At 46.3% G+C, this 17,824-nt stretch overlaps 1 protein-coding gene across 2 annotated transcripts in view; it reads left to right on the top strand.

Moving 5' to 3' along the window:
• The window catches only part of ERCC2 (ERCC excision repair 2, TFIIH core complex helicase subunit), a 1,037,455-nt gene that overhangs the window by 325,729 nt on the left and 693,902 nt on the right, over nucleotides 1–17,824 (top strand). For both annotated transcript variants that reach the window (XM_069644679.1, XM_069644680.1), the window contains exon 9: nucleotides 6,813–6,909. In XM_069644679.1, coding sequence (XP_069500780.1) covers nucleotides 6,813–6,909 — 97 coding nt within the window. The remainder of the gene's footprint in view (nucleotides 1–6,812; nucleotides 6,910–17,824) is intronic.

Genomic DNA, 17,824 nt, shown 5'->3' with positions numbered 1-17,824 from the left:
TTCTAGGAGTCGGTCTGCCACTCCTCAGCCTCTTCGAGGCATTCTCGGAAGCGCCAACACCGGTCGTCTTCCAGGTCCTCTTCGGAGGACTCTGCCCGGCACGTCGCTTACCCCACCAGCCGTGCGACGCCGGAGGAATGGGCTTCCTTTGGGAAGAAAATGCTGGCGATTCTCGAGTTGCAGGGTACTAAGCCATCCGCGCCCCCGAGTGGGGTCGGTCGTGAGTGGTCGAGAGACACCGCTCGCAAGAGTGGTCTGCACGAGTCACGGGAGAGGTCCCGATCGGACAAGGGGACTTGTTCTCGACGTACCCGTTCCAGGTCCCGGTCGTCGACGCGTTCAAGACCGTGTGCACCTGTGATGTCTTCGAGGAAGACATCGACGTCTGAGGCGTCGACAGGCTTTCTCGAGGCTCCGGCTCCGAGGCAGTCGTTGAAGCCGTCGCCGAAGGACACGCTCGGAGCTCCGGCTTCGAGGACTGTGTCGACGCTGCCGATGCTGGCGGCCCTGCATCTGACATCGACGCCAATTTCCTCGACGCCGATCCTCTCGGCGCCGATGCCTGTTCTCTCGACGCCGGCGCCGATTCGCTCGACGCCTTTCGTGTCGGAGGTACCCCGTGGCACGGGGGAACCCCTAGGAAGGCTCTGGTTAAGAGCAAGCACTCTCGGGTGCCTTCTTTTCGCCACCTGGAATATATTTCAGAGGCGGATGAGGATTCTGATGGCCTGGTTCCTAGTCAGTTTCCAGATGAAATTGTCTCGGGCCATAGTCAGTTTGACGATTTGAGGCAGTCGCTGCATGATGCCAGTGGACTGGACACCTCTCCGGAAGTGGAGTTTTGTCGGCCTGAGCCTGGCTCTCATGCCGATTCCTCGTACCGACGCCTTATGGCTAGGGTTTCTGAGTACTTGGGAGGGTCTGCTCCAACCAGGGGAGTTTGTGCAGGATGATCTCACGGACATCGTTGATGTTGGTCCCCCAACTGACCCGGTACTGCCGTTCCATATGGCTTTACAGAGAAGGATGGCGGCGGCTTGGACTGCTCCGAAGAGTCTCCCGGCGGTGGGCAGGTCCTTGTCGCGAAAATACCGTCCAGCCAGTAGCGACCCCTGCTACTTGACCAGGCACCCCACTCCGGAGAGTTTGGTGGTGCAGGCGGCCACGGCCCCAGCAAAGCAGGCGTCGTACCCAACCATCCCTCCTGATAGGGACGACAAATGTTTTGATGGCTGGGCGAAGAAAGTGTTTTCTTCTGGTGGTATGGCGCTTCAGGCGGCCAACTGCATTTGTGCCTTGTCTCGTTTCACACACACTCTGTGGAACTGTGTTGCGTTAGCGGCTGAACATATTTCCGAAGGGGACGAACGGGATGGTTTCCTTGCTATGGTCCAGGATGGTAAGGATGCCATGTGTGAGTCCGTTCAGTCGGGTTTGGACTTTGCTGTATGCGTCAGCAGGTCCATGGCGGCGAGCACCGTGATACGCAGGTTTGCGTGGTTGCGGAAGTCGGGGTTTGCTCCTGATGTGCAGTCCCGGCTCCTCAACATGCCCTTTGACGGTGAACACCTTTTTGGCAGCAAGGCTGATGAGAGCCTTGAGAGGTTGCAGACCTCAAAAGCTGCAGCGAAGTCGTTGGGCGCTGCAGTTCGCCAACCTCCGCCTTTTCGTCCTAGGGGACAGCAATGGAGGGGTGGTTCCTTTCGCTATTACTCGTCCTTCAGTAAAGCGAGAGGAGCTGGCAGTCAAAGAGGTCAACGCAGGGGTACCAGAGGTGGACGACAGGGTACCCGTGGTGCCAAGGCCGCTCGGGCAGTTGCCTCTTTGCCCTCAGGTAACGCCGCAGCCGCTACCACTCAGTCATGAGGCCATGCCCCATGGTTCGCCGGTTGGGGGAAGGCTGGCGCAGCATCTTGTAGAGTGCCGTGCCATTACTTCAGATGTGTGGGTTCTGGAGATCATAACCCACGGCTACTGTCTTCCCTTTCGGCACAGGCCTCGCGACAATCCACCGGGGAACCTCTCTTTGCAGAGTCCGGATCCGCTCCTTGCGCAGGAAATTCAAGCCCTGCTGGAGAAAGGCGCCATAGAACTTGTGCCTGTAGCGGAGAGGAACAAGGGATGGTATTCCCCTTATTTTTTGATTTCGAAGAAAGACGGGGGATTGAGACCCATCATGGACTTGCGCGGTTTGAACAAACTCCTCAGGAAGGACAAGTTCAAGATGGTTACTCTCTCTCAAGTTCTCCAGGCCCTTCAGCTTCAGGACTGGTTGGTGTCTCTCGACCTCAAGGATGCTTACTTCCATGTGCCGATCCATCCCAAGGATAAGAAGTACCTGAGGTTCGCGTATGGCGACTCGCACTTTCAGTTTCGGGTCCTGCCGTTCGGATTGACCTCCGCCCCGAGGGTTTTCACCAAGCTCATGGTGGTGGTGGCAGCGCATCTCAGGCAAGGGGGGATTCACGTCTACCCCTACCTGGACGATTGGTTGATCAGGGGGAGCTCTCCCGAGCAAGTCCTTGATCATCTGTCCGTCACCTGCCACTCCCTTCACAGGCTGGGCTTCTCCCTCTATTTAAAGAAGTCCCATTTGACGCCAACACAGCGGCTCCAGTACATCAGAGCAGTGCTCGACACTTCCCTGGGGCAGTGTTTCCCTCCCCAGGTGAGGGCTCTTCACATTCAGCAGATGGTGCACAAGTTTCAGCATGCCCAGACGCTCCCAGCGTTCGAGTTCTTGAGGTTGCTCGGCCTCATGGCATCCTGCATTATTCTGGTGCCAGAGGCACGCCTGCGGATGAGATCTTTGCAGTGGGCACTCAAGATGCAATGGTCGCAGTCCTCCGGCAGGATGTCGGACCCGGTTCAGGTGCCGCCCTCGGTCGCCCAGGACCTTCTGTGGTGGGCCGTCGAAGGCAACTTGATGAAGGGGGCTCCATTTTGGCTTCCCTGGCCCGAGGTGACGATCGTGACGGATGCATCCCTCACGGGTTGGGGAGCTCATGCCAACGTGCTGACAGTCAGCGGTCGTTGGTCTCCGTTGGAGTCCAGACTCCATATCAATCTGTTGGAGCTGAGGGCCGTCAGGCTAGCCCTGAAGGCTTTTCTGCCGACTGTGCGAGGAAAGAGTGTCCTGATCCTGACGGACAAAACAGTGGCCATGCACTACCTCAACAAAAAGGGGGGGGCAGGGTCACTTCCTCTGTGCAGGGAGGCGATGCAGCTCGAGTTCTGGGCCATCCAGCAGGAAGTTTCGATCTCGGCAGTTCATCTGGCCGGAGACGAAAACGTGACGGCGGACGCTCTGAGCAGGCAGAACACGATCTCTCACGAGTGGGAGTTGGCTCAGGAGATTCTCCTGGAGATCATCGCCCTTTGGGGGACCCCTCAAGTGGATCTCTTCGCCTCCAGTGTCAACCGGAAGTGCGAAAGGTTTTGCTCGCAGGAATTTCCTCCAAAAGGAGCCTTAGGAGACGCATTTGTGGTGGAGTGGTCATTCCCACTGCTGTACGCATTTCTTCCAGTCCCCATCATCCCGCAAGTGCTGCGGAGGTTACGGAAGTTCGGTTCCCGGATGATCCTCATTGCTCTGGCGTGGGCTCGGAGGACGTGGTACCCGGACCTTCTCGACTTGTCCATCTGCCCTCCACGTCGTCTTCCCTACCGAGACGATCTGCTCTCACGGGAGGGGGGTCAGGTTCTCCATCCAGAGGTCAGATCCCTCAACCTTCACGCTTGGGTTCTGAAAGGTTGAGGTATAAGGATTGGGACCTCCCTGAAGACGTGATGGAGGTGTTGCTTTCGGCCCGAAGGCCAGCAACAAAGTCTCTTTACCGTTGCCGTAAGTTCTGCGACTGGTGCAGAGTTCAGAATGTGGATCCTTTTGCATGTGACATCCCCATGGTTCTGTCCTTTTTACTTTCTTTGGCCCACAAGGGCTTGCAAGTGGGTACCATTAAAGGTTACCTGGCGGCGCTGTTCATCTTTAAGCGCTATTCTGAAGAATGTGTTCCCTCCGTCACCTTTCCTGGTGCCCGGTTGGGATTTAAACCTTGTTCTTAAGTTTCTTATGGGTGCTCCGTTTGAGCCTTTACATTCTTGCCCTTTGAGGCTGTTAACTCTGAAAACTGTGTTTTTAGTTGCGGTTACTTCCACTCGCAGAGTGAGTGAGTTAGAGGCACTTTCAGTTAAACCACCCTTCACTGTATTTCACAAGGACAGGGTTGTCCTTAGAGTTCATCCTTCTTTTCTCCCGAAGGTAGTGACGGAATTTCATTTGGCCCAGAAGGTTGTTCTTCCGGCATTCTATCCTCCTCCGCATCCTGGTAAGGAAGAGGAGAGGCTCCATAGGCTTGATCCTAGGAGAGCTTTAAGCTTTTATGTTTCACGCATGTCCCGGGTCAGAGTGGACGATCAACTCTTTATTGGTTACGCTGGAAAGCGTTTGGGGCAAGCTGTGACGAAACAGACTTTGTCTCGCTGGATTATTTTGGCCATCTCGGAGTGTTACCGCTTGGCGGGTAAGGACCCACCGGCTGGCTTGCGGGCCCATCCTACCAGGGGTATGGCTGCATCTACTGCCCTGCAGAGGGGTGTTCCTATTCGCAACATCTGTGATGCAACCACCTGGGCTTCAGTACATACATTTGTACGTCACTATTCCCTCGATTCCATCCGAGGACAGGATCTGGCCTTTGGCAAGGCGGTCCTTTGCTCTGCTATTTGATTGGCAATTCTATATTTTGATTATAAATTCTTTCCCTCCTCCTTGCTCTGGTACTGCTTTGGGAGTCTGTCATAGATATGGAATATGTCGGAGGACCCAATCCCCTCGAAGAACAAGTTACTTTCTTACCTGGTAACGTTCTTTCGATGGGATGGTCCGACGACGTATTCCATATCGCTCCCTCCCTGCCTTCCCCGCTGCAGAATTTCTTTTGCGATTGCAGCTTACGTTCCGCAAGGCTTTGTGTTTGACTGGCAGTTGACTAATGTCACACGTTCTGGGGGAAAAAACTACAACTGAGGCTATGGGCGTCGTGCGTCCTACTTATCACATCGGATGACGTCGGAGGAGGTCCTCGACGACGGCGCATCGACGTCATCGACGCAGGACGCAGACGCCGAAAAAAGTTTCCGAAGCAGCACAGCTGTGGTGATTACATGTCATAGATATGGAATACGTCGTTGGACCATCCCATCGAAAGAACGTTACAATGTAAGAAAGTAACTTGTTCTTCTCTGCAGTCTACCGTGATGACTGTTGGATACAAATTCTACTCAGCTCCACTCTACTATTAATGGAGTAGTGATCTCAATCATAAAGTTGAAACAGACACAGCCCGACAGGCATACCTCTTTCAGTAGTGCAGACGGAGGTCATATACTCTTTGGGAGGGGTGTGAGCAGTCCAAACAACTATAGTAATGTGGGACCATAAAATTGAATGTCCAACCATATAATCTATAAAAATAGGAACTTTAAACTAACATAAATACACACAACTAATAAAAACTCTACTGGTCCATCCCTGGGATGTGTAAAACAGATCAATCAGACTTTAAACTAAAGGTACACATCTCGGTTGGAGGACAAGGGTTGTCAGGAAAGATCTCAGCAGCAAAATGTCAGTTAATTATTGTCTTTCATCCCCCTTCTCAAGGGGATCAAAGAGTGCGTTCATGCGCTAGATCCACATGGTGGTTGTAGATACACCCATCCTGGACATCTTAATACTCACCAGGCCCAGTCATGAATGAATCACTGTCCACCAAGCTGACAAATGATAACAAAGCATGTGGCTGTATAATTATGTAATCTTAGTAGCCATCATGTCAAAGGCAGACATGGCATGCCTGTATATATTAACAACTGCCACCAGGCTACTAGTGAGCACAATTATGCTATGTACATCTATCTGTTGGAACTTTGTGTTGCTGCAGCTGTGTTAAGAAATGCACGTTACCTTTGAACCTGCCCTGCTGCTACTGCAGGGCAGCTGCTGTGGATGTCAGGCAATTATCACAGCAAGGTAGATGTTTGTAGTATGCTTTTTGGCCTTGAGCCTTATGAAAGTGGGGTCTGATTGCCAGATCTCTCTTTCAGAAACAGAATTGCCGGTATAATTTTATTATTAAAAATCAAAAAGCTCAGGCTTCCCGCCCTCAGAGATGGCATTCCATCACATGCTGTTGTTCAGACTCCTGGTTCAGAAACAAACTTTGCCTTAAACATCACTCATACTTCCCATCCTGAGGGATTAGGACTGGTGGGTTTAATCTGCAATAATTCTGCAGTAAATATAAGGCCAAATTGTATCATTAAAGTACACAGTAGACATAATACTGATATTGACATTTATATCTAGGTCCATCTACCTTGATGGACCTACATACGAATGTCAATTTATTTTTATTACTTACTGTGAAGTGCATTAATACAATGTGGCCCTGCATTTAGTTTGACAAACAATTTAACTTCAGCTGAACAATGTCAGATGTCCAGTTACCAATCTATTTTTGTTATCTTGTAAAAATGGTTGCTGGCTGGCAAAAATGATTCATTCTAGCACATTTGTAGGTTCATTTTGGGGGTTCATTTACATATTTTTAAGTGGTTGAATGCTTTTCTTAAAGTTTCCACCCATGACTATTTTAATGTTTAAAATATGAGTAAAATTCATTTAAATCTGGAAAAGTAGCTAGGATGATGATGGAAAGAGAATCATATAGTTTCTGGTTTGCAGCAGGTAGGTTCTACAGACAAGAATTCCCCTTGGTATAACCCTATTTATGTTATTGTAATTTCAGACAATGTGTGTATTGACTCCATGAGTGTGAACATCACTCGAAGAACCTTAGACCGCTGCCAGAACAATGTGGAGACGCTTCAGAAGACCATTCACAGGTTAGAGCTTTATGACCTCTCTGAATCCTTTAACTCATTTTAGCAGTTCCTTTTCTAGCAGTTGTCTAAAACTGTTCCTTTCTAGAAACAACTACCCACGGTCACAAACAAATAATGGTTCATTCAAAAAGACCATCCTCTTTAAACATAAGGATTCATGCATTCTGTGTTGCCGTGTTTCTCTGAGCCAGAACATTGTTTTTGTAGTATCACAGCATGAGGTGGTATACACTGTCATGAAAGGTACCCATTAAACTCAAATAACATGACGCACACTGCATAAATATTCCTTATCTAGAAAGCCTGTGACTGTCCCAAACCAGCATGCAAAAGTACATTTCTACTGGGCTGCGGGTTAGGTGAGGTATGTGAGGAACCTGATGGCGTCCTCACCCCCCCACCCAACATCCTCTGCTCAGGTGACCAGGTTAAGGCCATCGCTTTTGGATTCTGACCCTGGGGGTGGATATGCGAGAGAGGATCATCTGGGTGGAGGGAACTTGGGGAGTGGGGAGAGGACGTCCTTGGGTGAGACATGGTATTCCCCATTCCCTTTTCACAATTAACCTTCTGTTCCAACAGCCTTTGCATGTTAGTGTCAATCTTTACCCTTGTCTACCTTTCAAAGTGGTCCTCAGAAATGCCATTGTTATATTGGGATGATGGCGAGATCAACTCTTTTGGGCAGGATAACTACACATCAGCCTCCTCTTGATAATGCAGATAAATATCAGCCCAGTACCAAAATGAGAACGAAGCCATCAGGAGATATGTACTCTTCGATTAATTCACACCAATTTGGTACTGAGAAGAAGAAAAGGGCTTTGGAGGAGTTCAATGATAATGCCCAGGCATGTCCAGCTAATAGGTTTCACCGTGGGCAGGCAATTAGAGCGAAGGACTCGCACCTGCAGATATTTGACAGATCCGAGGTGTATAAGGATGGTGACCGCCCAGGAGACCGCAAGAGAGAGAGAGAGAGATGGCCTAGAGAGAAGGACGCGCCTTGTAGAAGCCTCCCGAACGCCTGTGGTCTCTGAGAGAGTAAGGTGTTCTCAATAGCTACTGCAGGGGAAGAGCAGAGCTACGTGCTGCAGAACACAGTGATCGCTGCTCGCTGTGGCTCCCATGAATAAAAGGCAGAGCAAACAAAAGCCGGGAAGCAGAACCGAGAAGCCCGAAGGAGCGGCCGCATACCGGTAAGTGCAGAAAAGGGAACGCTCAAACTGGGGCACTCCGGGGGCTGGAAACAAGCATGCCTGAATGCCGGACAAACTGAAAAATATTACAAGGGCTATGAGAGGTCAAACCAAGTGATTTTGAATACCGAACAAGCAGCAAAGTATTTTTGAAAGTTGCAACAAAAGTATTGAATATCAAACTAACTGAAAGGTATGATGAGCACTTATGAATGAAGTGACAGCAAGGTGATGCAAAGGGGTGAGCACCACAGAGTGAACCGTGTGAGACACAAATTGTGGCAAAGCTAAAAGACTGCCAAGGAGAATGTGAAATAAGGGTTGGTCAAAGATACAGTGTTGTGTGAGATAAAAGTTTTGGTAGGCAAGAAGAATGTGAAATGAATATTGACCCAAGATACAGGAGCCCAAGAAACTACAGGTTAAGAGATAAAACCTAGGTTGCCAAACACCTGAAGAATACAGAAACATACCAAAGTGCATTGGTTTATCGGTTGCGTGACTTGTGATGGGTGGACTGTGCGGTCCAACAACTGCACCTAGACTGAGTGACCCCTACTTGGAAAGAGCCAAGAAAAGCAAATGTAAAGAAGCTTGTATTTTGCAACAGTTACAGAAGTGAATGATAAATGCAGAAACAGAGTAGCATGTGTGATCTATTGAAAAGCCTGGCTGATCAAAGACTGGAACTGATTTTGGTTTTTGAATTTGAAAGAGCTGAATTCCTGGGGAAGGTAACCCTGAGGACTTTTTATTTTTTTGAGCTAGAAGATTTGAACTGGCATTTGTTCCTTATGGTACATCTGGCCGAATTCAGACAGTACCATTCCATCCATTTGATTCGATCAAATTGGGTAATCAACACCGAACATGGGGAGCAGGGGTGTCCCCCACTTCCTGAAGATTGGAGGTGGGAGATGGAAAAAAAGAGGGACCCTGCAGCGTCGGATCCAACCTGCAGAGGGACATAACTAGGAGAGGCAGCAGATGAGGAAAAGGTAGATGGGTGGTGGGGGGCAGTTTTTTAGGGGGATTGGGGTGACATAGATTTGCAGGTTTGGCTGCGGTAAAATTATATTCACTGCGAAATTGACTACGGTAAAAACCTGGATGACCAAGAAGCTTTGGAATTGTTTCAGAATTGGGACTAGAAGATCTGAATTGGTATTGTCCTGTTTGCAAGCTGAAAGATGTGTACTCTTGGGGAAGGGAACCATGAGACTTTGTGAACTGAGATTAACTAATAGAGAAGAAAACCATGCGACTTTGTGAATTGTGTTGAACTCTTAGGGTAGGGAACCCCAAATCCTTTTTGAACTGTTCTGAACTTGGGGGAAGCGGAGAATAAGCCAAGAGCTGGAAGAAGCTCCGAACTTTATTTTTTAACACTATTTCTTTTTGCTGCTGACATCCCTGCACATTGTATATAGTTAGTTGTGAGGGCAAGTATATGTTTTGTGGACAGAGTTTTAATTTGATCTTACTGACACAGACTATCCTTAGTGTTCTTTAGGTAGTGTGGAAAACCTGAGGGTGTTTCACTACTCAATCCCTGTGATCCCTTATTCAGGGAAGGGCCATCTCTATTGGATCCCGACCCTGGGGGTGGATAAGCAAGGGAGTATCACCTGGGTAGGGAGTTCTTGTGGAGTGGGCGAAGAAACACTGAAGGCGAGACATGGTATTCCGCATAGACCCTGACCTAGACATGAAGCAAGCGATAAAGAGAAACACAGCCTGTGAGTAGGAAGCCGAAGGGAGCCCAGTTTGTGAAAGGCGTGAGTGAAATACAATGTTGCAAGCGAGGGCAAGCGTATGGCGAGAGACGCGATGAAGATGAAAGCTTCAATTGTCCATTGTTGAAAGAGTGTGGTAAGAAACAAAGTGACAGTGAGGCCGCGTTTTTGTTTACACGAGAAAGGAGAGACTTTTTTGAGATTGTGAATTAGAGAGGGCGCAAAGCATGAGCAGAAGTGAAATAAGAACTGGTATGTTTGTGGAATTAAGAAGAGGGTCTGGGACCCACAAGAAGAATTGTGAAAGACAGTGCCGGGGTGACGACCAAGTGAAATATAATGCGAGGAGCACAAACTGTATAGACGGCCTTAGTAACGGAGTGGTCCCGTACAGGGCCGAGCAAGATACTGTGCGTTTGCAAAAGTCTGTCACGTAAACCATTAAAGGATTGTTGAACTGTTGGGGAAGGGAACCCCAGTGTGAAACAAGTATTGAACTGTTGGGGAAGGGAACACCATTGTAAAACATTTTGAGTTGATGCCAAACCAGGCGAGGAAAGCCAGAGAAAACTGTGTTTTGAGAAATTAATACCAAACCAGGCGAGGGAAGCCTGACTGAACTGTATGCTGTTTGAACTGTGTGGATTCCGAGTCAGGCAAGGGAAGCCTGTAATAACTGTGCCTCATTGAACTGTGTGAACTAGCCACCCAAGCTCCAAGCAAACTCTTATCACTCAAGTTTGGGGAAGGAGGTGTTATTAAACTCCATTGCCATCCTGATATTATTTGACTCACTGTTTTGACCTAACCCTGTACACATTATCATTTTAGAGTTGAGTGAGGGCAAGATTAGGTTTGACATAGAAACCTTTATTTTGATGGTCGTAACTACTCCCATTATAGAGATCGGGCCAGTTAGGAAGTCTCCAACCCCTTTAAAGTTAAATAAAGGTTTTTGAAACTGTTAATGTGTGTCTGTCTACCTTCTGAAACCATGCCTACCTCACAGTAGCAAAATCCCTCCTCAGCATAGGGCAAGTTAGGCCTTACTGCATCCTGACATTTAAGTAAAATAAAGCTTGTCTTCTTGATGCCTTCACAGGCAGGGTTACTATGCCTTACAGAATATCCCACTAGAAAGAACAACCAATGTGAATATATGCAATGATAGATTACACTAAACCACCTTAGCAGAGGACTTCTATCATGTCTTGAGAATCCTGGCTGAGGGTGTGACATCTTCCTATCTGAGTGAGGAATGCAATCGGGATGGGAGTTGTCACTGACCAAGAAATCGCCTTAATGAGTATAAATAGTAAAGCACATCCACACATAAGGTGGTGTTTTCATTAATTACTCTGTAATGTGTGTATGCCTGCTTTTCTGTAGCACAGATTAAAGCATTGCTTGATTTTCACAGTATCTGCCAGCATCTGAGAACTTATCTTTTAGACACTTATTAAGACACACTTTACTTTAAAACATCTGAACTTCATTCTGTGCAGCCTTTTCTTTCTTTCATTTGACAATGCCAGGAATCACCCATATCAATCTTTATCCTTTGTCTCCTGTGACAAATCCCGAGGTACGTCACTGCTTTAGATGGGGAAGGCCCTTTCCATGAGACTAGGGTGGTGAGGCCGCACCCAATAGTCCCCCTTGCGGTGGTACTCAGCGGGAGGATCTAATGGGGAGGGAGGACCCTTTTGAGAGCAGTGAACACAAAGGGAGAACGCAGTATCCCTTTAACCCGCCCCGCCTTTCCTTAAAATCCTTCTCACCTCTCCTCTAAGTACATCAATGTACTTTTGTGATATATCTCCAGTAGACATCAGACACTCACAAGACGTCGGAGAACTCTGTTCAACCTTGTCTGAATAATGGTACTGAGATGAGGAAGAGGCACTGAGTAGTGCAGAGCACTTGTGAGAACCGAAGTGCTCAGTCTAGTCTTTTCATTCTTCCAATTGGTTCAAGTTCTTTGAAAACCTAAGCGAGAATGGAACATGGCATTCTTCTTGGTCTCGGCAGAGACTGGGAGTGCAGCAGCCGGCGAACACGCAGGAGACTGAGAGGTGAAACAGAGCGAGACGGTAGCCCTGTGACAGACGTGCTCATGAGAGCTCCGGAGAGGCTTTAACGAGGCATGGAGAAGCAGAGGGCACTTCCCGAAAGGCTGAGGGAGCTGGGACGTCGAACGAGAATCAATCTACCTGCTGGAGAAGCCTGAGCGGAGCTGCGGGAGCAGAGAATGCACCCAAGCAGACTCTGGGAAGTACCGGTGAGCACATGGGAGTGGGTTAACATGCTGAAGCACTGTCAGGCCAAAAGACATTCCCCTATGACCTTATATTCAGTTTAGCTTGAGAGGGAGAGGTTAGGATGTGGCCACAGGATAGCAAACTTTGTTTTGGACATCCTAACACTGACCATTTCATTAACTATTTTTTTGAAGCAGAGTATCCCCTCTTGGAGTTAGGGCTAGCTAAGATTTCCTCCAAACCCCCATTTCATTTGTGAATAAAAGTATTTGCCAATCAACACGCCACTCGTGTGTCCGTCTCTTACTCCTAGACCCTCACACTCCTCTTTCAACCATGAACTCATTTCTTTTGACCCAAAACTCACTTCTCTAGACTCAGACCATTTCAGTAATTCACAAGTTCTACTCTTACCATGATAACCTCTACTTTAATTCATACTATAAATAATTCAAAAATGTTATCGAAAAAACTGGTGACATGACTCCTAGCACTAGACCAGCTGTGATCATTTCCACAGCATGTACAGTGGAACCCTAGTTCTCCTACTGTAAATTCTCTGCAATATTGTTGCACAATAATATATTTGAAAAGTTTTCAAAAATATGATCCGATCATTAGGAGCACACTTCTACTATTTCCAGTTGTCTGAATGGTTAACTTAGAATGGAAGATCCAGGTAATATTCTTGTTATGCCCTCAACCTGATTACTTGATCCTCGCTTAGTGCTGCGTTGATTGTAAAAGTTTTATAATCTGGATTTACTTTTTAGTATTAGTTAAAAGGTTCTTGAGCAGCACTTAGTTATTTGTTACCCGCAGTGCTTTTTTCCCCTCTTAAAGCTGTCTTTTAAAAATATATATATAGTGATCTCAACATTTATTTTCCTATCTTTAAAATATCTATTTTTATGAACACCTGTTCCATGGCACTGTTTATTATGAAGGCAATGGTCTTCGATTTCTGTGTTCACTCTCATAAAATATCTTTTCATGACCTCAGACTTGATTCTTATCATTTCTAATCTTCCCTAAGCTTCAATCTAGACACATTTTTCTTTTCTTTTTAATTTCTTTTTTGGAGAAGTATGATACTGTTAGTATTATTTGCTAGTGTTATTTAGACATTTTATTCTGAAATGTCTTTCTCCTCAACCTCACCGATAAGTCCAACAAGGCTGAAACACAATTCTGAGGTCGCTGATGGTACTCCTTGTTCGGATGAGCATTACCTAGCATTTTGGTGCTGGACTACTATTGTGGGTAGGGCCAGACTAATACGCAGATGGATATTTCTCTTTCTTGAATGGTACAGTGAGCTACAATATGGTTGTAGACCTTCCGGAGTCGGATACATCCCATAAAACAAGTTATTTGAACCATGTCCGTTCACAGGCTCTCTCACACCTTTGTAGCATCTAACCTAAGGATGTTCAATTGTTTCAGCCAAAAGGAAAGACCAACCCTCTCTAAGTTAGTAGCAGTGGCAGAGCACTTGGGCTTAATTAAATGCAGGGAGTGCTGGTAGTGAAGTACTATTAGATTAGTCCACCCAGTTAACCAACAAGAACACACAATACTGGTATACTGAAAATATACATTTTAATAACAAATTACACTTATACTCTCTATTAGGTAAAGATAAGTACTGAGTGAAACTGAACACATAGCTATTAACATAGTGCATGTTAAAAACAGTAATTGTCAATTAAGGCTCTGCCCACTCCTGCACTAAAATATACACCACTATTCGGGGATAGGAATAGTACATATAGTCAAACAAGGGGTGCAAATACATTAGGACATATAGATCATAAAATACATAGTAGTAAAATAATTAACAGTACCCCAGATACCAAAACTGAACACAGTGACTGTAACCCTACACCTCTAGGACATAGTATTTGAAATAATGCAAATTTGCACTACACAGTCAATGTGGGAACTAGAGCGAGAAAATGGGGAGCTTGCTTAAGAACATAAAGCCAGAGGCCACCAAAACGTAGAATACATTTAGACTTGCAGCTCCATCCCATAAAGACGAGAACACTTTGCAGTAATACATTGTGTTGGGTCAAGAGATTTCTCAGAAGCAGTAGTGTTATGCAATACTTCAAAATTGCAAGTGAAATCAATGTCATGTAGTGGCAAGCTACACTTCAGTCATTTGCCTAGAACTACAGGGAACCAAGAGGGTCCCAGGCAAAATGTCCAGAGGTAGGTAAGAACCGCAACCACCTCATTGTGAGAGTTCCATATAAGTTGAAATGTTCCACATTGGATTAATTGGGACAAATCCAAGGGGAACAACTGCTTTTATGGGGAAAAAGAAGGGAAAGTACCAGGTGCAGAAAAGACAGCAACAGATGCCAGGGGACGTCAGAGCTCCAGTGCCAGGTTGGCAAACTAGCAGCCCCAAGAAGAGAGGCAGCCAACCAATTAAATTTTATGACAATACACTGTTGAAGGGAATATGCAGAATACAAGGATAACAAGTCCAAGGGGACCCCTGAGGCTAAGTGTCTTGACTAGCCCACCAACTCGGCCCAGAGGTAAGAACTGACACTGGTGGATCCCGAAAAGACAGTTCGGGAAAGCAGAAACAACCCGATGATTACAACTCTTCTATTTCAGATGTGATTTACAGGTACCCATCATACAGGGACTTGAACCCGAGACCAATGATGACCCAGCCAGCAGAAAAAGTAACCAGACTGCCTTCACTAAAGTGTGCCTACCAGCCAGAAGCGAAAGCAACAAAGAGTACTCCTAAAAGACTGTAGAACCTGGCAAAGCAGAGTCCGATGACTCAGAGTATATCGGACAGCAACACACCAACAAAAAATGGTTGCACAAAGAAAACCATGGCGGCAACCCAGGGTGGCATAAACTAATAGGGGAAGGGGTTTGGGATCCCAGCACCCTTCTGGTCAACGGCAGCTTCTTGCACCACGTTTTAGTGACGAGGGCGGTAAAACATAGAAGGCGGTCAGAGAACGGAAGGCCCAGCCCATGAAGAGTACCAGGGGAAGGTTGAGTACAAGCAAGGAAAGATGTCCAGCAGCCAGAAATCAGAACTGGCGGTAGGGTACAGAGACACAAGCCCAGCCAATATGGCCACACTTGGTGTCAACACTCAGTACCAGCTTTTCGGCACCAAATCTTCCAACAGCCTTCCAAGAATAATCCAGCAGAACTGAGGACAGGATCAAGGTCTCTCCAATGTAGAAGAAATCAAACTCAGAAGAAATCAAACTCAAATCTTGAATCTTGGGTGGGGTTAGTTTGCTAAACCTTTAAAAGCGGCACTGCTTGGGGAAACGCAGAGCCGGACAGTACACAAACAATCCGGAAGCTGTAACCCATGCTCACTGTACCACAAAGTATATAGGTTTTGTAGCACATTGACGCTAATGTAACAAAGTGAAGATTTTATGTCGACATTATGCAGGAGTTTACTCCTATCAATTAATACAATAGACTTATTTGAGGAGACTGGAAGACCTGGTCTTCCAAGGTCACTTGAAGATCACTCCTGCCACCCTCCAGAGATAGCAACAAAGCTGTGCATTCATTATTCAACTATGGCACACATTTTATTATCGCTAGTCATTTGAAGCAGTTTCCGGTCATAATTAAACATGCTGCAGGAAATGCATACAACATTATAAAATGTGTGCTTAGGCTGCAGAAAGCCAGCATGCGAGTACAATATTGCTTCCATTGGCAATTTTTAAACTTTATACATTTTCAGGAACACGTAATAAACAGTAGAATACATTCAAGGCAATTCTCTACAAAAGTAAGAGAAGAAAAAAGCATATCAAGAACTACAATTCAACAAACCCATACATAATATAAAGAACCCCACCACAACAAACAAACAAAACGAACACACAAAAAATACACAACAAAAAAGGCAACCATCAAAAGCAGTCATGCACAATCATATAGTCAAGAGCCATAACACAATCAACAATCAGATTCACCATATAATTAATTGAAGGGTGTCCAGATATTTGCCTAATCATCAAACATTTTCTTCTTCTAAACATCACCTGTTCATATCTCGACAATACAACCAACTCACACAACCAGGTTTCAATTTGCATCTTTTTCCTTGTTTTCCAAAATTAGTATTTGCTTCTGTGCAACCACCAGTGCTCTGACAACCCACATTCTCAGATGATAGTCCACTCCCATACAACATCTATTCAGCCTCCGTAATGTGTATTTGGGGCAGCTCAAAATCTCATTCACAACCAATTCAATCCGATCAAGGACTTCTCTCCAAAACAACGTAACCCTTGAACATACCCATAACATGTACAGTAGGGTCCCTCTTCCATCCCTACAACCCCAGCAGCAACCATCATCCTGGAAATCTAGTAATTGCTTTCTCTCGATTCCAGTACAACCTACATAAAAAGTGTTGTCTTATCAACCTCAATTTAAGGTCCAATTTCATCAGGGTTGCTTCTTTAAATCTCTTTTCCCACTCACATTGTGATAATTCACAGTTCAACTCAACTGACCATTTTGACCTTGAACGTTCCCAACCAACAGCAACCTCCAACGGAACTGGCATGAGTTTAAGAAAAGTTGATGATATCCTGGGTGGGCAGTCATAGATCCGAAAAAGCCCTGGTCCATCAGCCAAAGCAATATTAGACATAGCCATCCTTTGATACAACAAGGATGTCAATTAATTAAACCTCTGTCTTTCTCTACTCACTAATCCCACTAATCCGTATTGCATCTGCAATCTCTCAAAATTAACAATCTGATCTGCGTCAAAAACATCACCTTTACTCACTATACCCGTCGACACCCAACTCTTCCAATACACCATCTTATTTAACTGAAGAGTCGGATTATTCCACAATGACGCCTCCTTATGTAACCAAAAAATCTGTTAATTTTCAGTCAACCACACAAGCAGCGCATCGCTGGTCATTTTGATAGTAGGCCAAAAAAGAATAGCTGTTGGCATCTTACGCATAAAATAGTAAGGGGGATATTGGCCAACCCTCCATAGCCACCCAATCCGTCTAATCACACCAGTGCGTGCAAAATATAATGCAGCTTTTTTAAGGGGAAAACCTCTATTTATTTATTTATTTTATTTTGACACTTATATAGTGAACAAAACCCAGAGGTATCAAGTTGCTTTTGGCTTAAGAATATGGTTACAATAAGTGCTTCAGGTTACAGTAAAGGAAGCGTAAGAGGCAAGTTACATGCGCCAATTGCAAGGGTGAAGCAGCACACACAGATGCAAGTGTCAATTCAGGGGGCATAAACATGGAGCCTACCCCATGCTGCATGGCGGCAGCATGCAAGTGTCAATTCAGGGGGAATAAACATATAGCCTAACCCATGTTGCAGGGCGGCAGCACACACAGATGCACGTGTCAATTCAGAAGTCATAAACATGGAGCCTACCCATGTTGCAGTGTGGCAGCACACACAGATGCAAGTGTCAATTCAGAGGGCATAAACATGAAGCCTACCCATGTTGCAGGGCGGCAGCACACAGAGATACTAGTGTCCAGTGGTCTGAACAAAAATACAGTGTGGTAGTTGTCCTGACTCATCCAGGAAGTGGACAGGGAGTCGGCGGGGCCTTTGGTGTGGGCATTAGATGATCCGGGCTGGCTCCCGCCTCCCGTTTGCTCTCATTGGCTAATAACAGCCAGGGCAACCAATGGGAGGTGGG

This window comes from Ambystoma mexicanum, chromosome 2p, assembly GCF_040938575.1.
Source record: "Ambystoma mexicanum isolate Mex_15411 chromosome 2p, UKY_AmexF1_1, whole genome shotgun sequence".
Lineage (NCBI taxonomy): Eukaryota > Metazoa > Chordata > Amphibia > Caudata > Ambystomatidae > Ambystoma > Ambystoma mexicanum.
Note: the sequence above shows the minus strand (reverse complement) of the source record. Positions and strands in the feature narration are given on the sequence as shown.